This window comes from Cavia porcellus, unplaced genomic scaffold, assembly GCF_034190915.1.
Source record: "Cavia porcellus strain 051 isolate PalLab524CR breed Dunkin Hartley unplaced genomic scaffold, mCavPor4.1 scaffold_1, whole genome shotgun sequence".
In the NCBI taxonomy this organism is placed as follows: domain Eukaryota; kingdom Metazoa; phylum Chordata; class Mammalia; order Rodentia; family Caviidae; genus Cavia; species Cavia porcellus.
The window spans coordinates 209,397,746-209,424,063 of NW_026947484.1; the positions used below are offsets into that span (position 1 = coordinate 209,397,746).

Below are 26,318 nucleotides of genomic sequence, written 5' to 3' on the forward strand. Positions count from 1 at the left end.
CATCCCAATGCTGACCAGGCTGACTTTTTGCAAAAGCAGTGTAGCAGCATTTTATAAACTCCCTGAAGTGGTGGGAATCTAGACCAACCCAAGACAAAGTGGAGAAAGGTTGCTTTCATTGTCCTTGCTGCAGGCCTTTCCTCTCCTTCCCTAGGTGAAATCTCCGTGCACCTCAGGCAGCCGTGGGTTTCTGCTCTCCCCCTCCCCCAGTCTACAGAGACAGGCTTTAGGAACAAGCTATAAGGTGGGCCATGCACACTTTTGCAAGTGTAAACATATATACCTTTGGGGAAAAAAGGACTTCGGTGCCCTTTTCTCCACTTAGTGATTTAGGTAGATACAGAACTTTGCATTGAAAAGACAAAGTAAGCCTCTCATAGGTGAAGAATATTTTAGGTCAAAAATGAATAAGGAAACTTGCTTTGCATTTGTGGATACTCAGAAAACACTTGAAAAGTTGAAGGATTCATGACCTGTTATATATTCAAAAGCCTAAGAACCTGCGAGTGAGGTATTTTCCTTTAAAAAAAGTCTTTTCTCCATCCCTAAATTCATCTATGGAAGATTGCTTTATTCTGTGCTTGTGGGTAATCAGAAGCTATTGATGACAGTTCTCTAATAAGTCATACAATAATAAAATCACTTCTTCCAACAGTCTATGTCAAAATATCCTAATTAATTTCCCTCTTAAATATACGTACCACTTAAATTTTCCTAGAAGTCAATGGTAACTCTTTAATGAGTCTATCTCGCTTCTGAGAGTTATGCACCCTTATCTTAAATAGGAGGCATGAATTTCCATTTCCAACTGTCCATCCACCATTGTTAACTCAACTGACATTTCAGTGTACTGTGCTCACAAAATCATTTTGCATCTTGCTCCACAAATCTATTCCTCTTTGTATGTTTTCTGTACTTCGCTAATGGCACTTTTATTAACACAGATATAAGTAAATATATTTTTTAAGTTAAAATGCAACATTGATACATAATAAAATAATGAATAAAAGTCATGGGACCAACAAGAAGAAATGGGTAGCCAGGCATGGTATTGTACTCCTGTAATCCCAACACTCAGGAGGCAGAGGCAGGAAGTTACCAAGAGTTTGAGGCCAGCTCATGCTGCATAGTGATTTCAAGGTCTGTCTACAAAGTGAAACAACACAATAACCACCAAAAAAATGAATGGGTAAATCATTATTTAAGATTTAATGCAGTATATTCAAAATTCTCCACTCTAACAAATTAGCACAAGCATTGTTGCTTTCGGCCACATAAACTCACTCTAGTTCTGCAGGTAGGTGTTTAATTTAGGTTAGCAGAGATGAATTTTGTTGGGGTACTGTAGGCATTTGCATTTGCCAGTTGAGAACCATCGTGGATCTTTGCCTCATTAACCTTTCCTTGCATTACTCTGACCTCTACTGTCCTGTAGATTTTTCCTCTCTGACTCACATAACAAACCCTCTCATTACACTGGGCCAGGTAGTACAGAGTTATCTCCCAAATGCAAGGTTTTAATTTAATGACATCTACAAAGTCTTTCCCATGCTAACATGGTCTAAAATTTCAGAGTTTAGGATGTAGACATCTCTTGATTCTAGAGCCTTCCACACACACTTTTTTTTTTTTTTTTTTTTTTTTCTTTTTTAAGACAAAGTCTCTATGCACTTCAGGCTGGCCTTGAACTCATTTTGTAACTCAGGCTGGTTTCAAACTCACAACGGTCCTCCTTCCTCAGCCTCCAGAGTGCTGGGATTACGGCCGTGCACCACCACCTTGCCTTAGTGTTCCTCATACTGTAAATCCTCAGTCTTTCCATTTCTGTCTTCTTTTCAATTCGGGTGAAATGAACACTTTACTGGCTCACCCACTGTGCTTTCTTCCTTCATGCTGTGGTCATGTCATTTCTTTCAAAGAAAATGTTCTACCTTCTCTACATGTCCAAAAACTCTTCATACAACTGGGCAAAATCAGTTACCTTGCCTTTCTGTGGTCCCACTCGGATCATCCTTCGTTCATAGTTTCTTCTGCCTCTGCAATTTCATGATACTTTATGGCTGTTCCTCATGACTCTTACACACAGATCATTTCAATTCCAGGTAGAAAGCAGTATGTCTTCTATTTTTCTACATGTTGACATATTCTGCCCATCAGTTATCACTGCACATCACGCTCACCCCACGCCCACTGCTGTCTCCCTACACAGATCATTGCCCCCTCTGAGTGCTCGGGAAACATCAGCTGACAGGATTCGTGAATTTATGGAAATTACCATGTCATTATGGAAGAGTCCTGACCCCAAAGGGAGATGTTCTCTGGCGCTCTAAATATTTTTTTTTTTAATTTTCTGTCCAGCACAACATTGTCTGTGTTTGAAAACGTAGCCTGGGTCCTGTCTGTCCTCCCTATCTCTTCCCACCTCTTCCTTCCCGTTTCCTCTTCCCTCTCCTCCCCTACCCTTTTTCCCCTCCCTCTCGTTCCCTTCCCTTCTCTCCCCTCCCTTTCCTTTCCCTTCAGATAATTATGTGAACAGTATTAGACTCTACCACATTTTAGATACGATTGCATTTGAAGGATTTTGTTTTCTCCCCAGAAGACAAATTTAGACACAGACAAAAGGTAACAAAATTTTTAACACCTCTATAATTATACATGATAGTGTTATTACAATGGAGAATTTCTATTTTAAAAAATTTAAGAAGGGTGTTCTTTAAAATATTCATAACACTTAGTTATTCCTGCATACTTAATTGGCAGAAATTATAAGATAGCTTTCTCCTATTTTTCACCTTGACTGAGATCTTAAAATTTAGAATCATGTCTTGACTTTAGAGATTTGACAGCCATTCTTCTTCCATCACTGCGAAAAATGCTTTCTTAGCTGTAAAAAAATTGAAAGGTGTGAAGAATATTAGTGTCTCCCTTCCTCTCGTGTCTTCATGTCTCTCAAAAGTGTTTCAATCATCCCTTTGAGTTGGGTGAAGTTATGAGAACTACACACCTCCACGTCAATATTTCATTCTTCTGCAGCGTTGAAAGTGAGGCTGGTGTGCAGAACTCTGCTTCTCACACTTCAGTGATGTTTCTAAGGTGTTATGAGAAAAGTGAAGAAAAGTGCTAACACATTTATTAGCTTCTAGAAACTGACCTTTACATTTTCTTACACAAAGCAGAGTACTTATGGGTGGGCAACATCATTAAATAATTGTGAATGGAGTGAACATACCGCAGTGGCCCAGGGAGTTTGCTCAGGGGCTGGGAAGTTGTCTCTGTGCCTTAGGGGCACCATGTCCCGCCTCTCTTTCCTAGAAATAGTTCCCTCAGTGAGATGAGTTTGTAGGGCTTAAGGTCCTAACAAGTTATGTTGTGAACATGTGATCTCAGAGCTTTCTTTATTGTGGTTTTTCAACAATTCTCAGCAATGTCGTTTAAACATATTCTAACCTCTAATGCTCTGTGTTGAATGCAATAAATAAATAGTTTCATTAGTTCTCTGTGTTAATAAATACCTACAATCCCTGAACTCTGTGAGGCTGAAGCAGGGGAATTATAGCCTGGCCAATTTAGTGACTCAGGGAGAACCTATGTCAAAATAAAAACAGTGAAACAAACAAAAAAATAAGTACAAGATTGTGCTGATGTTGACACTATACATGTAATCTGTGTATTTCTGCAGATTAAAACTATTCCTGGAATGCCTTACAAAGATTTGTGTGAACTAAACCCTTCCAAACAGGCTGTTTGTTAGTCATATTGTTTCAAACATAATGAGAAAAAAATGCCCTAATTATATTCCACAGCTCATTATAATCTTTTCAGTGACTGGGTTCTACAGTAGCACAGTGTGTCAACCTGGTTTGAGCTCTTCTGATAGAGTCTTCAGCATGATGTTGGAGGGAAATCTAAACTGCACTTATGGGACTTCACAACCATTGATGAAAATGACCCTGAAATGTCTCACAGGTGTTTCCTAAGGGCAGTCATGTGCGATACAGGTTACTGCATAGGCCTAAGTTTTCAAGTCCTTTGTGTCATTGTCAAGGACTGTGATTGCTGAATCATACGTAAAAGTATATTTGGTTTGTAAGAAACCGCCAAATTTCCTTGCAAAATGACTGTGCCATGCTGTATTCCCACCAGAAGTCAAGGTGAGCCACATCCTTGTTTGCATTTGGAGTTGTTGGAGTTCCTCTTTGACTCTCGCAGATATGCAGTAGTCTTACTGTTGTCCAAGTTTGCATTTCCCTCATGACACGTGACTTCTTTTCACATGCTTAATTGCCATTGATCTTTGGTGAGATGTCTGTCAAAATCTTGGCCCATTCCTAACTGTACTTAAAATGACAGTGCCTCTCCTAAAGCCACATAGGTTTTGTCTTAGATTATTATCTGCGAGTATTGTAACTTCTTTCTCATTTTATATTTAGATATATAACACATTTTGAAATGATTCTTTTGTGAGGTGTAAAGTCTGTCTAGATTCATTTATCTGCTTATGGATGGTCCGTTATCCCAGAAACATCTCTTTGCTATTGCAAAGATAATTTTTGTTTCACGATTCGTCTTTGTTCTTTCTTTAAAAGAGACAGGGGCAGGGAAGGTGGCTCATGTCTATAATCCTAGGACTTAGGAGGCTGAGCTAGTAGGATCATTCTGAGTTATAGGCCAGCTTGGGCCATATAGTTCCACGACATGCTGAATAACATAGTGAGACTCATTCAAAAACAAAACAGAACAATAACTACTAGTTGAATATATTTCTGTGGGTCTATCCTGGGCTTTTGATTCTCTTCCATCAAAGTGTTTGTCTGCTCCTTCACCAGTAACAATCTGTCTTGATTACTGCAGTAGTTAATTACTACTATTTATTATAAGTCTTGAGATTGGGTAGTGTCAACTATGTCTCCTTTAGTATTGTATTCATTATTCTCCATTTTTTGCTTTTCCACGCAAACTTTTGGATCAACTTGTCAATATTTACAAGATAAGTTGCTTGGATTTTTATTGGCATTAAGTTGGATTTACAGATCAGATTGGTAAGAGCTGGCATGTTGGCAATGTTGAGATTTTATACCTACAAACATGTAATATCTCTTCATATGTTTAGTTTTTTAATTCATAAGTTTTTAGTTTTCCCTATATCAAGCATGTATGTGTGTTGTTTGTTCTATAAGAGCATTAATAAAAATGTTATTTTCTTCAATTTCACATTTCACTTATTCATTATGAGTATGCAGGATTGACTTTCGTGTAATACTCCTGTCTCCTGTAACCTTCCAATAATTGCTTATTAGTTTCAGGATTTTTGTTTTTCTCAGTTCATTCAAACTTTCTACATAATTTTCTACATTATATCACATGCAAACAGTTTTCTTCCTTCTATTCCAATATTTATCTTTTTTTCTTATTTCTTGTTTTATTGCATTAGCTAGTATTTCCAATTTCATGTTGGAAAGAGCTGGTGAGAGGGAATATCCTTGTCTTGTTTCTGGCCTTCATTGGAAGCTTTCAAGTTTCTAAATATTAAGTATGATATTAGCTTTAGGGTTTTGGGTTTGTTTGTTTGTTTTAGCTTTTTTTCATCAAGTTGGAGAAATTTTATGTTAATTTTCAGGTTTTTTCTTCAAATATATTTTTTGCATCTGTACTAAATTTAGGTACCTGTGAAAGAAGGATTTATTTAGAGTTATAATACTACTACTTTGAGTTGTTCTGTCTAGTTGGGTTATTCTGGGCTTTACCATCATCCCTGTTATATACAGATTAATAGTAAGAATTAGGATCCAAATTCCACATGTAAATTGATAAATATGAACATTTTTGAATCTTTCAATAGGGCCACTATCAGCCACAGAATAAATCTTTTTTGTTCATTATTTAGTGCTTTCTGTCAATCAGATATTAGTAATGAACTGATGAAGTAGACTTGGCGTAGACCTGCTGGTTAGTAGACCCACTACCTATTTGCTGAATGACTTATTTGATCTTTACATATGAAAACTGAGTAACACTGGGAGCTGTGATTTTCAAATATGGATCCTTGACCCAAGGGATCTAAGGGTCCACTTCGTGGATTTCAGCCTGAATCAGTTCTTTAGTTTTTTTAAACCCTAAGTGCACACAGGTCATTGAACTAGGAGTTTTATATCATAATTAAGAACTAGCTACCTGCTTATTAAGAATTAATCTCAGCATTCTAAACCTCAAATAGCATATAATTGCAGTTATTCATAATTCAAAGTGAATAATCTATTGGGTGGCTTACTCATGGTCCTGGGCAATCTCAAATCTGATATTACAGAAGGCACATAACAGATAGAGCAGCAGTTCTTAGCTATTTCTGTTGGATAAAGTTTATAATTGATACTGTTGGCTTTAGAAATTAATTTTTAAGTGTAGTTGCAGCATTTGCAATTTAGTTTACTTAGATTTCTTGTTAATTGCTATAATGGGCATAGGTGCGTCAACTAATGGTTGTTAAAGATTAGAACCTCAGACACTTACATCTTACACTTCAAACATTAATCATCCATAAATACCCAGAAGTCCTCCCATTCCTTACTTGTACAATGATAATTTTACAATGTCAAATTTACTTGTACAATGATAATTTTAAAAATTGTAAGTGCTCACAGGTGGAAAAGCAGACTTCAGGCCTTTCTTCTTACACCTAAGTGGGTCAGGAGCAAAATTAGTCTTGGAACAAGTATCTAAGAGAACTCTGGGTTTTGAACTACCAAGTTCTCAGGCCCTGCGCTGTGTGAGCCATGAGTTAGGTAATGTAGATCTCTTCTGAAAGCAAAAGACAGCCAGCATATCTGCTGCCTCATGACTTCTGACAACAGAGGAGACAGTCACATGTGTGACCTCTTTTTATTTCCATGTCTATCAGTGATTTTGTTTTATCCACATAAATTTTAGCAAGAAAAGCCTTTTATTCAGCATATACTATTTTTCTGACAGAATAGTCAAAACAATAATCTGATTACTAAAGCAGTGGTAGACACCAAGTCTCTCTTTGTGGGTTTTCTAGAAAAGGAGACAATGGGACCATTTTCTAACAGTCAGAGAAATTATTTGCCATGTAATAAAGCCTTTAATTTAGAATCACTGTTTCACTCTTTAATATATATTTTCCCAGCCATCCCATTCAGTGGAGATGAATGTATGACTGTTGCATTTCTGTGGGTGTCTCTCAAAGGATCTGAGTTTGAAGTAGAAGGAATAAAATTATAGTCTTTGTTACTTTTTTCTTCACACTTTTAAAAGTGAACATGTAGCTTCTAATCAATTCAAACTGACATTTCTTTCTGTGTTATTAGCTTTCAATTGTTTTGGAACTGAGGAATTACAACTAAGCATACAAATTATACCTTGAACTACTGCCCGACTAGTATGTCCGAGCAAATTTAACAGGAAAAAGGAATGTTATAACAACTTATTCTAGCTTCTCTTTTCATATGGCTCTTCTGAATGTCACAGCTGCTGCCTAAGATATCAACTGTGTTTCATCCAAAATAAATTCTGATAAAACCAGTTTCTCCTTCTATTTAGGTAGAATATTAATAGAATAGGCACAGAATTTGACAAACTTGTACAAATATTACTACATCACATATTTTCACATTCATTAAAGGAGTAAGAGGGCTTTTTGGGTTTTAATAAATCAGTGAGTCAATTAATCAATATTTCATGGTAATATACACTACAATTCCAGACAGATCCACCACAATCTATAAATGAGACATGATCTTCTCTGCCAGGAAGCTTTCAAACAGGGATGTAAAAATAGCATGCAGGTGTAAATTGTATTCCAAAAATAATAATCAACTTAGTCTCTACAATTTATACTGAATCTGGGGCAGTAGTTCTCAAAGTGTGATCCAGGAAGCTTCGAGTGAATAGCAGTTGAGCTGGGAGATATAAGACTTTTCTAGAGATATCAAAACTATTTTCATAATAATTCTAAAAATTTACTTGCTTTTTTTTACTTTCTCCCTATTGCAAGGGTACAATAAAGTTTTTTACAGACAATCTGACCTACGCTATTGTAATAGATTGTACCTGAGTGCTCCTTAATAATTTCTAAATAAAACATTTAAAGGATTTACAAAAACACAAAGCATTACTTTAAAAAGTCTGTTTTTAAAAATATAGTTAACTTTGTATCAAACTAACATTCATTAGGTTATTATTGTTATTTTTAAATGAGTTAATAATCATTTAACTTTTTAAAAATTTCTGATAGAGTATATATCCATGTATAATTATATAAACACTACATTTCTAAAGTCATTACTAATTTTTAAGAATAAAAATGCAATTTAAGACCAAAATATTTGAGAATCACTGTTTCAGAGAAATGCTAGTCTCATTATGGTAAAAGTGTGTGCTCTGTGTCTCCTAAAATTCTGGGAAACCTCCTTTCATTTAGATAAAAGTAGTGTGCAATAAAGTTAATACGCTTTTTAAACTGCCCTCAGTGTGTGACATTAGGTCCTTTTATTCTTTCATGGCAGGAATCTCTAGAACATAAAGCATGTTCTCCACAGAGTAGACAGGCTTTCAATTATTCCACAATCAAGCATATTTCTTTGGGCCATGCCATAATTTATTACCTATTGCTATGCCCCAATCAGATGTGAAGTGTTTTCTAAATCTTATACTAGTAATAAAGGCTTAACTTCTAAAAAGAGTGAATAAGCTTTTGGTGAGTCTGTTTGAAATAACAAGCAATGTAAATTTAGGTTTTATCCATACTCACATCCCATTCTCCTGTGGTCCAGTATACTTTTGTGAGAGAAGATGGCATGGTGCCCGGTGATGGGCCATGCTTCTGTCCTCCACATCAAGGTGAAGTAAAACTAAAAATGTATCATTTATGGAAGTGAGGAAGCTCAATGTACAGGAATGATTTCACTGTTGTCCAATGATTTAATTAGTGCTCACATGTGGACAATTGAAAGTCAGCCTTCCATTCTTTAGAGTAAAGGCAAAATCTCATACATTGTCAAATAAAACATAGCATTTTCCCCAGACTTTGCGTGAATCTATATATAATTTTCAAAGGGGGAAAATTCAAGCTGAAACTTTGCCATCATTGAATCTAGAAAACTAATTGCTTCCATAGGAGTAAGTGACATCATCAAATTACATGGAATAACTGTAGAATTGAAATAGTCTAGGCAGGGTCTAAAACCAACTTCTTCGTGTTAGTAATCCATAATGTTTGTTACTATTTATTCACCATTAAATATGTGCTAGTTGTGTGCCCACACATTTGTGTGTGTTTGTTTTTGATTTTGCTGTTTCTGTTACATATTTTCATTTTTACCTTATGGAAAGTTTAGAAGTGATATATTGCCAATATCCTGCCATTGTGCTCACTTTAAGAATGAATAATCTGGGACTTAGCAAAGTTGAATGAGCTAACTGACCTAAGGTTTAGGTCATGACATCACATCTGTCTGATTTCACTGCCCATGTCTTACCCACTAAGTTGTTTCCTTCCATGTAGCCAAATATTACATGCATATGATTGCAAAATCAGTTCAATCCTTTAATATTGTAGGAACAGACACACCACATCGGCAGATTAAGTGAATTGTACAGTCACAAATTAAGACACAAAATTGTATGTCCTCTTTCTATTCCTTAGATGGTCATCTGGTCCTCACAACACAGGATATGGACCTAGAAATCCTTCTTCTAAGAATATTTAGACTTTTGGAAGGCTTACTAATCTCTGTAGCACATGATATTTGTGTGTGTGTGTGTGTGTGTGTGTGTGTGTACACTTGGAAAAGGACTCTGTTTTGTTTTTGTATTTCTCACAATTCTTTGTACCTGCTAGGCTGTAATAGGTAATAATTTAATGACTAAGCGAATAAAAAGTTTAGGACAATGTATTCCAAAGTACAGTCTCTCAAAACTGCCGCTCTAGAAAGTGGCTCCCCTCTTGTTGCCAAGGAATTCTGAAAGTATACTGTAATATTTGTTTGTCACATTGAATTATTCATGTGAAAAAAAAGTCTCCATTCCCAACAACTAAGTTTTCTCTCATTATTTTTTTTTAATATCATTTAAGGGTAAATTGTCATAAAACTAATTTTCTCAGTTTAGTTAGTTAACTGAAAATTCAGCCAGGGCTAGTGATTCCACTACAGTGAGGGATGAAGTGTCATTCAGACCATGTGAACACTGGCCGCAGTTCTATGACTTAGATTCTTTATTGCTTAAATTACAATTAAGAAACACTCGCTTTGCCTGTATTTCTTACCATGTTTTGCTAAGGACAGAATGAAACATTGTATCTTGAAATACATGCATAAAGTGATAAAAAATGCAAGAATAATTGCTGATATTATATTGTTTCATAATTCCTCATCAGTGGATATTTGTAAATTTTTAGCTCTGCTGCAGTGATTTCATATACATCTATATTCTCTACAGGTGGGTTCTAATCCTTTTTCACTAAACCTAACATTTAACTCACCAAAGCTGCTTCTTTTTGAACTAGAAAGAGACATTTTCAGACTCCAGTGTACCTAAAAATCATTATCTAAAGAATTCAGCGATCTGTTTCACAGCGTGTCACGACATTGTGCTATCTAGGCCCAAAAGTAGATCAGCAAAAAATACAGCCCCAAAAATATACACATATAAAATTATGTAAGTGCTACTAAAAGACTTATAAAAGTTTAAATGCTCCTATGATTAAATGACCTGTAATAGAGTTAGGGAAAGATAGCTTTTTTACCCAAACCCATGACCACAGACTTGAACTTAATCATCACATTGATGCATTCTTTCTTCATTGCTAACTTGCTAGACAACACTTATTGAAAGTGCAGTGTCATCAGGTCTTTTCTGGGGACTGAAAGTCCAAAGTGGAGAAAGGCACTCACCCTTGAATCGCTAATTATCTAGGAAGAAGAAGAGGAGATACACAAATTACAAGAAACCCAGAACTATCTGAGAAGTGTTACAAAGTACTACAGGAACACAATAGAAAAATGACTAATTCTGCTGAGTGGGTTTGGGAAGGCTGCAAGAAAAAATAGCATTGGTATAGCACAATATGTGGGAGTATACCAGAACTTTTAAATGGGAAAAGGGTGTCCCCAGATAGAAAAGACAGCATGTTCACACCAGTGAAGATGTAATGGAACATGGCAAACTGGAGACAACGTGAAAATTGAAACAAGTCTTTTGGAAAATAGTTTGGCAGATTGTTTCACGATCTATAAAAACACATAAGATACATCTTTATCCTAGTCATCCCACTTATGGGAATTTATGTTATAAAAAATTGAAAGATGACTGTGTTGCTTTTAATAGCGGAAATACAAAATACAAATGGATTTATTTTCCAAAATGTATAGTTATGTGATTACCACATATTTTAATTAATTCTATTGATATTAGAATAATAATCAATATTTTATATCAAGATGGAAATGTATAGATATGTTGCTATATTAACTATTAAAATAGAATAAAACTACATCTTTATTAAACTCATTAAAATTATTTAGATAGATAGACAGAAAGATAAAATGAGGCAAAATCCAAGATCAAAATGCAGACAGCAAACCACAGGCAGCCATCAGCAACCACAGGCGAGTATGTCTCCAAGATGGTGCAAAACAACCTGCATCAGAATCTTCGGGAACACACAAGCGTGCAGTTTGCATCCTCATTGCTAGAAATAATTCAGTAAGTCAGGAGTGAGCCAAACACTGAATTTTTAATAAATACGCTAATGATAAAGCATTTTAAGCTGTAAAACAGTGAGTGGCCAAGCAATAAATACATCTGCTTACTGTAGTTTTTTCAGGTGACTTTCTATTTATGTGAGTATACATTTGAGAACTTGTGTTCACTGACTTTCTTTTATGAACCAAACTCATTCAGTCTAAGCAAAGCTATTTCTAGCTCACATTTCAGTTTTGTTTGAAGACAGTGTTCACTCCTGAGAAGTAAAATTACAGGTTCTGCATGCTTATTTTCATGCATAGGGTTGTGGAGTCTTCTGTGGTTTTTTATTTGGATGGCAGTCTTAATATTGGTCAGAATATCATTTTTTGGTCCATTTTCAAGAGTGAAAGGAGGGTGGGCAGAAAGGGACTCACACGTGATATGCCTGACAAGTTACGTTCACTGATAGAGTTTCTCACATGGTCTGTCAGTGAACCTCTTCTAAATTAAGGTTTTGTGTTCTTTTTCCTTTGGTTCTTCATTTTGCTCCTTCCTTTTTTGGTGGGGAGGGGTCCTTCCTTATAATAGACTGAACCGGGGACTATGTTTTTTTTTTTTTTTTTTTTTTTGTAAGTCTTTTAATCAGTTGTTCACCAACAGTATTTGGTCACTCAAAGTCCTTGTTCTACTCACTATATCCCACAAGAATCAGTTCTTTAATTAACTTTATCCTTCTGGTTTTTAAATTGTATCACAGGAAACAATTAATCATCTTTCTTTCAAAGCAAGAGAAACATGTAGCATACAAAATGAGTTAAGGACTTGCAATATGAAATCAAAAGAGATTATTAGTTCAAAATGCATGCAGCCCAATTACCCTTTGATCTCCGCTCTCCAACCTAGAAGCCAGCTCAGAGAAAACCAGTGGCAGGAGAATTTCTGTTCAAAATATTTCGATATATTGTATTCCCTCTCAACTGGATCTTACTTCCTGACATATGTCTTTTAAAAGTCAGCTATGCATTTCTGCTTCATATTCATGATGACTAGGATGCAAAACAGATGAGAGTTTGCATTTTAAAAACGTTAATAGCTACTAAATTGCTTCTGAAAGGAAGATACTTAAAACTTCTTTTGTGTTTCCTAGGCTTAAGTACTCATTGGAATATTTTTGGGATTTCATACCCTTTTTCTTAGATAATGAAGTCTTTCAGTGTCTTCTTCCGGCATAAATGACAGATGGAAAGTGCACTGGAGCCTTTTGATTTCTCTATTAGACTTCAACTTTTCCCTTTTCCCTAAATCTTTCTCTGGTTCACAATCATGGTGACTCTTAAAAGTATCTTGATATTGTCATCTCATGTTCATCCATTCACTGACTAGGATGATAAAGGATGTCACTCACATGTTTTGTTAAAGCAAATTATTTAACTTTAAATTATTCAACTATAAAGTGAGGTTGGACTATTTCAGTGGTAAAACTTCCCAAAGTTGTAAAACTCTGTCAGTCTAAAAAAAAAAAAAAAAAAAAAAACTGTCAGTCTCAAGAGAAGGATGACATCCAACATTGTCCTGCATCAAAGAGTATATAATAATATCCATGGGTAATCTTTATGTATCTGTGAAGATTTGGATTACCCACCCTCCTTCCTATATAACTTTTCTGAAATATTTCCCTATCAACCAGGGCATTAATTTGGCTGACGCTGTTCCAGTACCCACATGGCTCTGTACTAAACCCTGCTGTAGCCTGAATGGCACAGGCTTGGCAAGGAGGGAAAAGCACCATGCTGAGAGCCCCAACAGCAAAGCGCCTATTGCCAGTCCTGGAACTCTGTCCCCAGAAACCTTACCTATGGGTGGGGAGACTTGTGCCTGAGCCCAAGATTCCCAGACAGTTTTCTAGGAGGAAAAGATGGCAATATGTTTTTTCTGCAGCTATGGTGTTGGGATGGTCCAACACTGTGTTTGTGTGCTTTCTTTTTTCGAGCTTTCCTGTATGGATACACACACACCGCAGACTGTATATAGCCAAAGAATCATACTGAGAGCCTCAAAAGACCTCAAAATATTTCCTTTGTATTCTCTCATAGATTCCTTCAACTAGTCCTCTAATAAGCCCTGCAAATGCTATCATTTCTGGCTCTATCTTTTAAAATCTCAATGTAGTGGAAAGGAACATTGACCTAAAATTATTTACATTGTTAATCTCAATTATACTAATTTCTTACTTCATTTTAATGAAAAAAGTCCATGAAGATTACCTGACCAACCAGGCAGCATTTGAGCAAAGCAGGCCTAACTTGTTTTTCATTTTTTGCCATTGTCTTCCTACCTTCTAATCCTCGCCTGTGGTTTCTTCTTCTCAATAGTAACTTTTTAGTAAATTTGAAAGTACCTAGAGCTTCGCCTTTAGTCGAAGGTTTCTTCTCCATCTGTTCTTGCCAGTTGACAATCCATACCTCTCAATATAAAACAGTATTAAACCTTTTGGCAAATAAAGTAGAAGAACTTGGTGTTCAGAGCACAGCTCTTCGCGTTTGGAGACTGTAGTTCTTTGCTGTGGGATGAACAGCAGCATCCCCAGCATGCCTGCGCATCACCTGTTGTGACAACCAAAATGTCTCTAGGCATTAGTATGACACAGTCACCCTTCTATAATACAGAGTCATGTGCAGTAAATCAGAAACTTCTTTTGTGATATAAATCTTTAGTTCTTGACTGAATGTAGCCAAGTTTTTAAAGTTTGTATTTCTTAAAGTTAGAAGCAATCTGAATGATAAAAGTCAGTACTAGAACCCATGAACCAATCCTGGGTTTTGAATGAAATAATCCTATGCAGAACTGAGAGTGCAATACAAGGAAATTCATCTTGTTTTGTCCTTAGTTGCACCTATACCTGTTATTAGTAAAATCACACACATAATCTTAACTTAGAAGAAGCAGTAAATGGCATGCTAGGCTGAGATTCAAGTTTAGCTCTGCAACTTTTCCCTAATTCTATTCACCTGAGAAAACTGAGCCTGGAATTGTAAACTTTTCTCTGCTATTCACATTTCTGCTTAGAAGAATCAGAGATAATTTAGGTGAATTGTCACTACAAACTGTAAAGTCTTTAATACGTACTAAGTTTCCCTATCCTTCTTTGCATCCAGAGATGAAAGAATTAAAAGATGACAAAGGATGTGGATGTCTTCAGCTAGGTTAAAATAAACCATGTACCCGGCAGCTGCCTTCATGTTCCCCTAAGGCACAATAAACCAAGCCACTCTTTTTCCTTCTCCCCCAACATTTCCCTCAAAACGTCTACCAGTCACGTGCTTCAGAATCTCAGTGCGCACAGTCGGTTTAGTTAATTACTTTTAAGTTAGAAAAGTAATACATAAACTTGATGTGAAATATATAGTACAAAATGATACATGATAAAACTTTACCTCAATTTCCCTTTGAACACAGTCCCTCTCAGATTATCAACTATTAATTGGTATTCATGTCCATATGGAAATTTCTTCTGCTTATGCAACCGTGTGTGTGTGTGTGTGTGTGTGTGTGTGTGTGTGTGTGTGTGTAGTGAGTATATCCTTTTATAATGTAAATTTTTACCTTGGATTTTTATTCAAATAACAGTAGAGCTCATAAATATCTTCACATGATTGTATGTGAATTGAACACATTTTATAGCTAAGGAATATTCTTACTCTAAGGCTGTACCATAATTTATCTGATCAGGTCATTGTCAATAGCAGAGTAGAAAACCCCTAGATTTTGGTTGCTGCAATGAACAGATTTAATGTTGATGCTTTATTATTATTTTCTTTTAAATGAGGAAAGGAAACAAAACACACCAAACCTACAGGATCCATCTTTCAGGATTGTGTTTAAAAATAATAAACGAGATTTCAGCATTTACCGATGATGGCTTTTCTATTCGTATTTATTGGATTCATTTTTTCCTAAGCAGTGTTGACTGATACTAAAAGGTATTGAAATTAATCTTTGAAAATACATGAGTATCATTAAACCTGGGCAATGAAAAACAGAAAATGTGCCTAGTGTATTTCTTTTATGTAAATATATACAAATGTTATTCCTGAACTGTTCAGTGTTTCTTTCAGTTTTTTTTAAATTGCTGTGATATTGTCTGTGAAACATACCATGCTCACATCACCTGTAAGTTTCCTCACATACTGAAAATATAATCATCTCTTGAAGAGATATGCAGCAGTGTCTGCTATTACAGTCTGATCAGCGGAAGCAGTTGTATTTGGGAATATATTTTCATATGGGATTCCAGATGTGTAGCTCTTGCGTACCAAATAATTATCAGAATTGTTGTAAAATTCAAATAAAGGCAAATGTGTACCTATTTCCATCCTGCGTTATATATTTCTTCTTCAGGATTTGGGTTACAAGTATATATTCAACTTGTTTTTATTAATGACTCATAAAATGATACGTTTATTTGGTTTGAAATCACTTCTAAAGAAGAACAGTTCTAATTGGCACACACCACAAAAAAAGATAATGTATCTCTTATTGTTGCATACCTGCCTTGAGAAAATAATCACATCAAAATATTGGTTATAAACTTGGCATTCAAAATATGCCATTCATTAATTTGAATATAAAATGAGAGTTACACATAAAATTTTGAGGAGACACAGGAAGGTTGTGTGCTAACTGCACAGTTTAAGGACTGTAATATTAGGCAAAAACATCCTAATTATCCAAAAAGAAATAAGAGTTTAAGGTTTGAATATGTTTAAAAGGGGGGAAAAAAAGTTTCTTTTCTACTTGGTGATCACATGGGCTAGAAAGTAACAGGGCAAAGCTTGCCAGTGCAAGTAACGTAGGTCTTTGAGTGGAGGGGTCAGAGAGAGGTCTGGCCCTCTGCGGAGTCCGGGGCGGGAGGGAGCAGATTCCCCCGCCGCGCTTCCCGGACCAGAGCTGTGCACTGGCGCCGGGCCGCTGCGGACCGGACTGCAGCAGCCTCCGCGCAGAACGCGCGGCCATTGGCTCCGCTCCGCCACGTGACGCGTGGATCCTTTTCTGTGTCTTTCTCGCCCATCTGTGTGCAGGGCACTGATAGGCCAGGCTGATGCGCAGGCAATTTATCATCTTGATCTCCCACTGAGTCAGGGAGCTCTCCTGTCACCAGTATTGATTTCAGAGGATGGACTAAATTTCCTAGGATTTCCATTAAGAATTAAGAAAAAAGCTCTAAGCACGCAGGGTAGCCAGACAGACATGGATATGAGATGGCATTGTGAAAACTCGCAGGTAGCTTCTTCTATCACAGCCGCTGCCGAGCACAGCTTAGATCTGCAGCATGCAGGGTTTAAGATACCAGAAGCTTAAAAACAATGAGGATGAAAATAAGAACAAACTCATTTGGATAAACTAATTTTGAAATTTATATTAAACTATTTCTTCTTGGAGATTGCATGTCAAATTTATGCACGCTCTATGTAAAATATAGAAAGGTTGTTTGATTTTTTAAGATGTCCTTAAACCCTGAGCATGGTTGCTTCTAGTTTTGTCTGCTGCTTTTTGTGAGCTTCAGAGGATTTTTAGCATGCTTATGGCAAAAACAACCAAAACGTGTGTGTATGTATGTATGTATGTGTGTGTGTGTTTGTGCATATATATCTATGTATGTTTTAACTTGATTCAAGTAAAAAGCATGAATAAAAGCTGCTTTCAATACTTGCCAGACTGCTTTGTTATTGTCGATGATTTGGTGAGGTTTTTGCTTAAATGTGCTTAGATTCTGACCATGCATGCTTTTGCAGCAGAATGGGATTTTTGCTGAGAATTTGTAAAGGTGCAATGTCTGAATTAAATGCATGTTTGTTACAACAGAAATTGTATTTATGATCAGTGACTAATAACTACTGGAAGTATTTCATGATGGTAAGATTTGAGTTAAATTATTTACACTAATTCTGCTTACTGAAAACCATGCGTGTCTGGCATAATAGAAATGTTTATATTTTTAAAATACTAATTTTGATTATTTCTAATATAGCAAGATTTTAATTTTTAAAATGTTCCAAGATGAAACGATTAAAGGCTTTTTGAAAAAAGAAAACTATTAAGCTAGGAGAGGATTCTAAAAACTGCTGTTTATGTGCGGGAGAGATTTTGTGCATGGTCATGTATGTATGAATTTCTTGGGGGAACTGTTTATACCTTTCTACTAGACCTTATTCTTTGAAGAGCAAAATGCCTTGGCATTCAAACATGCCCTAGGCCCATGGGAATGCAAACTAGCAGAAGTGAGAGTGTGGCCAGATGGGACTGGCAGGCTTGGCAGTGAGTGGAGACAATGGGTAGGGTGGAGCAGATGGAGGACCGAAGGGAGGGCAAGTTAGCAAAGGGCTGGGGGTGGGGTGCTTCGCCGGAGAAGGGCTCTGGCCTTGAATCTTTCTTTGGTTTTGAAACAGAATGTGTCTCTACAGTGACAACTATTTTTCATTAAGTAGTCTCTGCCTTATATATTAGGGTAGAAATTACACAATTAGAAGTGGCTTTACTAGATTATGAAGGATGCATTGTTTTGGATTATTGCTCATCAACTTTTTTTCTTTTAACCATGTTCACAAAAAGGACTGAAATTAAAATTAATTCGTTGTACTGCTTGAGTTGGTGGCATCTAGATATAAATATGGAAATTACTCTGAAATTGTGTTTACTAGACCCTGGGTGAAACATCTGTAGGGTTTACAAAATTTTCCCCAATAGGATTTCAGCTATGAGGTCTTAAGAGCATAAGTTAATTAATTATGATTATTTCTACTTTTAGGTTGATGATCATTACTACAATACTATTTGAATGTTTCAAATATTTGTTGATTTTTATCATGAAACCTGACAGTTTAATCTAAGCCCAGTTCAAAACCTGAAATGAAGCATTATTCTTTTAGCATCCTCCACCACACCTTTTGTCACTTACACCTCTCAAAGAACTGGGCACTGTCTTTGTACCTAAAAGTCATAGCCCTAGAGCAGAATAAAAGGCAACTTACTTCTGAACTTCTTGATTTAATGTTTTTTTTTAAAAATTCTAGTTGAACTAGGTGCAATTCTAGTCCTAAACAGATGACTTAAAGCAAAATCAGGCAACCAAAATGTAGCAAAATAAAAACACAAATTTTACAGTGTTAAATCTGTGTCTCTTGATTACTGGGTTCTTCACAGTTAACTTTGTTAATCACTTCATTGATGAACCTTACAGATGGTGACAATTTTCATTCTCCAAAGGAAATTCCGCCATGTTGAATGTTCTTTCAATTTATCTTTTAAACTTTGGTTTAACAGGAATTCTGACTTAAACAAAATGTTGAAAATCTTTACTTTTGGTTCCCTGAGGTAAATAAACATAATTTACTCAGATCATTTATACTAATTTTTCTAGAGCTGAAGAATGAAATCAATTTCTTATGATTTCTGCAGCCATTTTCCACCCTGTCTTTAGAAGTTAATGGAGAGATTCCATTAAGCAGCAATTTCTCAGGTGACAAACTCCTAATGTTTCTAGAAAGAAATATTGTCTGCAGAAAGAACTTTGGGATTGTTATTTATATTTTGCAGGGTGGGTTGCTGGCCATTATCAAAATGACCCATTGACAAAGGATAAAATAAACATTTACATTGCCAACCAAGTAGCTTTTTAGGCTAAGAACCATATTCTCCTTTATGCAAAGTGGGATTAATGTAGAAAAAGCCCTGAAGTGGTAATTAATATCTGGTCCCAACAGCATTTGGACTCAACTACTAACAAATTTCTCAAGATGTTAACCAGGAAAATGCTTACATATTTACAAGATAATTAGTGATGGAGCATTGCAAATTAAAGATGTTTGGTGTAGTTATGATGAAATGTTACTCTCTATATGCCTTCTGTATGTGCCTTTAATTTATTAAATGTATTCAGACCATTGCATCTGGGTACAACTATAGACCATCAGTAGAATTGATGACATGGTAAATATAGTAAGCAGAACGTTAATTAATGGAAAAAGCTGTCAACTCTTACTTGTAGTTTTCAAATGGAGGGAAAAATAAAAATGCATATGATGAAAGACTGTAGACCTTTGTCTAAGTAAAGTGTAAATATTTCAATGGCTAGATTTATACTTCTGGCCATTTGGTAAATGAAAGAACGTTTAATGATGTCAAAATGAATGCCCTTAGTGGCAGCACTAAAAGCACTGGTAAAAACCGTAGGTGAACAGTGTTATTGAACATGTATATATAGATCAACTGCTCTCTTTCATTATTTAGTCTTCTCTTTCTCCTCGCATTCTCTGTATTCAACTCTTTTATTCCTATACTGCCTTATTTATGGTTTATGGACTCAAATATCTGTAGTTAGAAAAGATGGCATGCCATTTTCTAACGTATGGTTGTTAAATATAAGCAATAATCTATGCATAAATTCAAGAGTATAATGACACTGAGTTCTGCATTATATGTGTTTCTATACATTTAGCTTTTGAATTTTTTACTAAGTTTATGAATTTGACTAAGGTTATGAATATTGACCCAGAAGGGTTGATTTTATTTTTTGTCATCTTAGTTACATTTACTTGACAGCTGATAGGTGACTCTACCTAAGACTCTCTCCTTCTCTAGTTACTCTGCCATAGAAAATGGAGCTAAGCACAAACTCCTGTAGTAGGTAGGCAACTTCCAGTTATTTGAATAATTGAGGAAAGTTACAGACAGTCAAAAACTCATGAGAATCTCTAGATTCTCTCAGTAAATGCATGACAGCAGGAGTCCAATGTGAATAGTAACCATGGATAAACAAGAATGTATGACATATTGTCTATTTTTTGTGTTATAAATTATGTGTGATTACCACTACACATTTCTGTTTGTTCAACTTCATTTGGGTTTACCTGATTAAACAATAGTAACTATCTTAGAACTAGTTCTTAAAAATGTCAAAGATAAATTTTTATTCCAGTGCTGTATTTTTATAGAGCTTTGATCTGCAGATTAAATCACAATGGATTTTTGATAACAAAAATGGCTCAAATACTTTACTTTCCATTTCCCCACAGTCATAATGCAATTACTTAATTGCTTCAAGTATCACTTAGTTTAAAAAGATATAACTATATATAGTGTGAACATTATTTTAGGGGAAGAACTCAATCCCCAAAGAATTCATACCTGAAGTTTGTTTCCCTCAGTTTTGTTCCCACTGATTTTTATTATAATATAATGGAACTTGTAGGCACTAAAATCTTGGCTCTAAGCCTGTTTTAAGTTTTTTGACCAAATATATAGTCAGACAAGTTTACAGTTTAGATTTACTAGTAAATTCATAGACAGTGTGGGGTTTGACAAGACAAGGGAATGCCTCCTTTGGGCTAACTTCTTCACAATCATCCAAATTAAACACTTTGATTAAAAGCAAAATTTATTACAATCCATCATTAATGAAGTTAACTTTCTTATACAAAAGAGATTTACATAGAAAATTATAGGCTACATATATAAAAATGTATACATAAAATGTATACTTGTATTACTTCAGAATACTGCTATGTTATTATCAGGTTAAAAATTTTTATTAAGATTTTGTTTTAATGTCTAATTTTGCAGTTACACAAGTATATCTTCAGAAATTAATTCTGAGTTACCCATGTATGAACTGTCCACATAATGGTTTTGTTTGCACAATTAGATGTACTTTTGGGACTGTTTTCCATTGACTTAAAAATTAAAATGTTTATTACATACAATAGAAATTGACTTCACTGACATACCTTGACTTCTTCTAGTCTCAGCTAGAGTTGAGTGGATCACATAAACATTAGGTATTTAACTTTACAATATCTTTAGAGGTTTAATGTAACATGTGAAATATGTGTCTGTATAAAACATTGATAAATATCTAGTAACTAAATAACAGAGCTAAAGGATGCATGACAAATCAGAAATTTGACAGGGTGCAGATACTGCTGAACTTGCCCAAGAATTTTCTTAACCTTCTAGAAGGGTACCATCTCCTTCCATAATGTGAAAAATTGTAATATATAAGCAGCCACTATGTGTCCATATCAGTATGATTTGTAGAGTTGTTAATATCTTTTAAAGTATCTGCTGTTTGTTGATCTGTACCAGAACACTGCCACATGCCGTCAGTGACTCAACAGAAAACAAGACACTTGTTGCTTTAAATGGCCAGCTGAGCAATTAGTATAAATCCACCTAAACCCAGAGGCTCTGAAAGCTAAATGATTTACCGTGTAGTATAAATGAATTAACACATATTAGCTAATCATCTGGTATCTACTTTATGCATGAAGAAAGAGGAGTTCACTATGGATTACAGAGAGGCATTAATAAATCAGGTCAAATCAGTTGGGCTATCTTCCTTCATGTAAGCACCAGCCTCTAAACTGAGATTTTGAGGATGTTTGTATATCAAGAAGGCTTCCAAGTAGTTTGTTGCTAAATTAGCCAAGTTTTTTTTTTCCTATATGTTCATAAGACAATGTATTAACTTCTTAAAAAACACTTTTTATACTTTATGAATAGTAAAAGTGATGCAAAATGAGTGCAGCTTTTAAATGTAAATGTCATCTGAACAGTTTTTATCCATTGTCTTTAATCATTATAAGTAGCACTTATTGATAAGTATTTTTCATTACAAACCATGAAATTAGTTTCTTATTACTGATTGGACGATTGAGTTATTTTTTCTAGTATTAGCTGAAATACATTGGTGTAAGTATAACCAACTCAGGTTACTAGAGTATCATCGTGTGTGTTTATAAATTAGTCTAATAATAATTTCTGTATGTCGTAGGACATTATATGAACCTTCATGTGAATTGACTGAAACGATATCAAATTGAATAGCTCTTAATTGCTTCACAAAATCTCAAGCTAGAGATAAGTAAGCTTAGGTCACTGTTCAAAGGTGTTCATTGAAACTACAGTTTTAGAGAATCCTGACTTTCTTGTTTTCCACATAGACAGGAAGATTTCAATTGCAATGGATGGTATTTTAAACAGAAGCTCACTGATGCAACAGCAAAATAAATGTTGACCTAAGCCAGTCTACTCTATCGAGAAATCTCCCAAATGATGCATCAATTCTTTTTACCTCTTCAGAAGACATACAAATTTAAAATCATGATATAAAGTTGAAAAGTACACACTTGCTTGATTCAAACTCTAAAATATAAGCACATTTTCAAAGACTATCATTTCAGCAAAGGTCATGCCTGCTTAAATCTATAAAAATAAAAAGAAAGTGAAAGAGTTATAGATTGCTTTTTTATGGTTGTAATTGTTATATTTCCTTTCCTCATGAATTTAGTAGTGTTTTTTAGAGAGATAACACTTCCATAAATACCACGGTATTGCTACTTTGTATGTAATATTAGAATTGATCCATGTGCTTCATTTATTTTTAAAATACATGTTTTTAGGGGGGAATAACTATATTTCTAGAAATGCGGTAAACATATTCTAGAGTGTTCTACATTCATCCAATTTACCCTAATGTTAACAGGCTCTACAAATATTGCACATTTTCCTACGACCAAAAAATTTGTATTCAGTTCATTTATTGTGAAAAATAATTGAAGTTAACAATTGTTTTTCTGGAGATGCCACTGAATGTCATCAGATTCTTTTGGGAAATTACAGTGTTATTTGGTTTGATTGCCACCCGCCAGATATTTTAGGAGTGAGCACAGTGACAGAAAATCAGACCTTTCTGTTTGCAACTAATTTTTCCTTCTCACTCTTCTAAATCTTGGCTTTATGCTTCAATCCCTGCCATTCAGCCCAACTCTCTTCTTAGTAAATACTCCAAGTCACCTGAAATTCAAAAAGTCCCCTTGGGAACAGGTTTTTAGGGGAGCTAATCTAATTTTTAAATACTTCCTTTAACTGATTTATGTAAAGACATCATAAGAGAGAGACCCCTTCAGGTACTGACATGAAAAAACTCCACCTTGTTCCTGGATTTTGATAACTCCATTTGTAAGGGGTGGGGTCGTACCTTAATTTCAGTGTGGGTGGATGTATGTTTCCCTTTACATCTTTTTGGAAACATAGATGGTTTTTCATATTCTTAAACCATCTTGACTGACTTTGGGGATGAGTTTGTATCTGGGATGTTCCTGCTGACTTTTCCTTTTGAAGGTAGTATGAGAATATTTAATACATGGCTGTCTTCAATTAGAGAGAAAGCTACTCTTTCATTTTAATAATGAACGAAACAGAGGCTCATTAGCATTCCATGCGTAAACCTGATGGATGCCAGAAAGTAGGTGACTTGGAATCCTTGAAACTCACCATAGAAAAATCTATAGAAGAAACAAAATGTACCTCACAAAAGCAAGTAGGATTCTGTGTAAACAAAGGACTGGAGCTCTGTACTGTCTGTTTTCCTTACGCTCTTTCCACTTTGCTAAGAGACACTGAAATTATTTCAAATATATTTTTCATTCCTTGAATACGAAAAAAGCCAAATCACTCATCCTGAGTGAAAGTATTTATTACCAGGTGTTAAGAAATTCTGATTTCTTTTCTGCTATTCCTCACAAGACCTCTGTGGTGTAAAATGAAGAGGCAATTTCACTGAATAATTATCCAGGTGAATCTTTTACCTCCCTAAGGTGCTTATTTTTAGGCTTTTTGTCAATAAATGTTTTTTTTTTTAGCAGTGCTGTGTACTTTAGAGTAGGAGTTTTTTTACCCTCAAACTAGTTTCACATGCCTCTCTAAGAAGTAAGATGTGAGCTGGGGATTTAGCTCAGCGGCATAAGTGCCTGCCTTGCAAGCAGGCAGTCGTGAGTTTGATCCCCGGTACCAAAAAAAAAAAAAAAAAAAAAAAAAGGAAAAAGACAAAAAAGAAAGTGAGATGTGCAGATGGAAGTGGGAAGGAAAATGATGACATAAGCAACCACAACCCAGACTTGGACAATTTCTTTTCACTGGTAGATTTATGGAAAAATAATTTTTAAAAATGCCAAGTTATATTCTCAGAGAGCAAGGCTTTGCAAACATTTTTCTATAAATGTATGTTGGAGGAGTCTATGCTGCAAACAAAAGTTGAGGTAATAATTATATTTATAATTATGAATGTTCCAAATTTGTATATTAAATCCAATATATCATATATGTGTCTCTAGTAATTGGAATTATTCTTTGTAGGAAAATAGTTTTCCTGGGCACAAGAAAATGAAAGTAGACCTTTGACATTTATAATTTCAAAATTTCTTAAAATATGGATGGTATAATTATATTTTCAGAGTTCTTTGTTTGCTTGTTATCAGGATCTAAACAAAATAATATTTACCTCCCCCCGCCCCGCAAAAATTCATTGGATGTTCTGGAAAATCAGGAGTTTGAAGTATAGAATCTTTGTGTGCAGCAGAAATTTAGCTTTCAACATAATCTTAAGATAGATTTGACTTCCAGAACATAGTTAGCTCAAATCATTTCAACTTGAAAGCATTCTTCAAACCTTACAAAGCTTCAAGAAGCACTGTGGCTGTATGGAACTAGAGAGGGAGGAGGGGCATGGTGGCCACCCACCTCCAGGGCCTGGAGTAGCACCTTTGAACATACAATCAGTTTAACACCCGTGGTGTCCTTCCTGACCAATCACGTTACACGATTTATTTTGTTCCATTCATCTCAGCATTCTACATGCATTCTAACTGATGGAATTAGCATAGTGAAAAATATGAGTGAATGCTGAGCGAGCCTCATCCTCCAAGCTACTCTCCTTAGATTGTGGTAATGAAAGTGACTGAGAAAATGCTGCTGTTTGCTTTCCACTGCTTTGATTCATAGAAGATGTCTGAGGAAAGGGAGGGTTTGTTTTTTTTTTTTTTTTTTTTTTTTTTTCAAGAGCTTTTCTATTCTACATCACAAGTTGTACTGTTTCAGATGAGAGAGACCTTTGCATGCCGCGGGGAGTCCGCCCTAAAGGATGCAGGTTATCTAGTTGGTCCCAGAGCAAAGCTGGTCTGAGGAACAGTCTTGTACATTTTACCATGCTTCTTTCTCTTTAAGCCACATTCTAGAATTTTTAAATCAAGATTTATTTTACATTCACTTGGGGGAGAGGTTAGTTTTACCTCCTAAGTTGAAAGAGGTTTATTGGGGTCTTCTGTGTAAAATTGGCTGATACTCCCTGCCACTATCCAAACACACAGAAGCACATTTTCCTTCTCTGCCCTCCTTCTCCCTGCTCATGCCCTTTACCATTTCCTGTTTGCTGGGCTTCTTTTCTTTTGCTATGCTTCTACTGGAGATCTGTAAATGGCATCTACATCTTTCTTCTGCTCCATACCTGTCACTTGAGAATCAAAGTAGGAAATCAGTGCATAAACATAAAGCTACTAAGTCACTAGCCATTATTCTTAGACCTCGTGGATGTCGGGAGAATTGTCTAAATTCTGTAACATTGAAAGCAAAAATACTGAGTATATCTTATTTGGTAGATGAATAAGGATTGTATAGAATTTCAGGATTAAATGTTGTAGAGATAGCTAGTTGGTCAGAAAGTATAACATGCTTAAGTCATAAATATGGGAAGTGTAATTATTATTGACATCTCTATCTACATT

General features: G+C 35.4%; 1 protein-coding gene across 31 annotated transcripts in view; it reads left to right on the forward strand.

Annotated features, from left to right (window-relative positions):
* Nrxn1 (neurexin 1) overlaps positions 1-26,318 on the forward strand; it is a 1,032,692-nt gene that overhangs the window by 964,050 nt on the left and 42,324 nt on the right. Inside the window, exon 1 of one of the 31 annotated variants that reach the window (XM_063228875.1) lies at positions 16,775-16,983. The exons of 29 other annotated variants lie outside the window; for them this stretch is intronic. In XM_063228875.1, coding sequence (XP_063084945.1) covers positions 16,951-16,983 — 33 coding nt within the window. In that variant the 5' untranslated portion in view covers positions 16,775-16,950. Of the gene's footprint in view, positions 1-16,774; positions 16,984-26,318 lie in introns of those variants that run through there. One more of the 31 variants, XM_023566380.2, reaches the window with a different exon arrangement.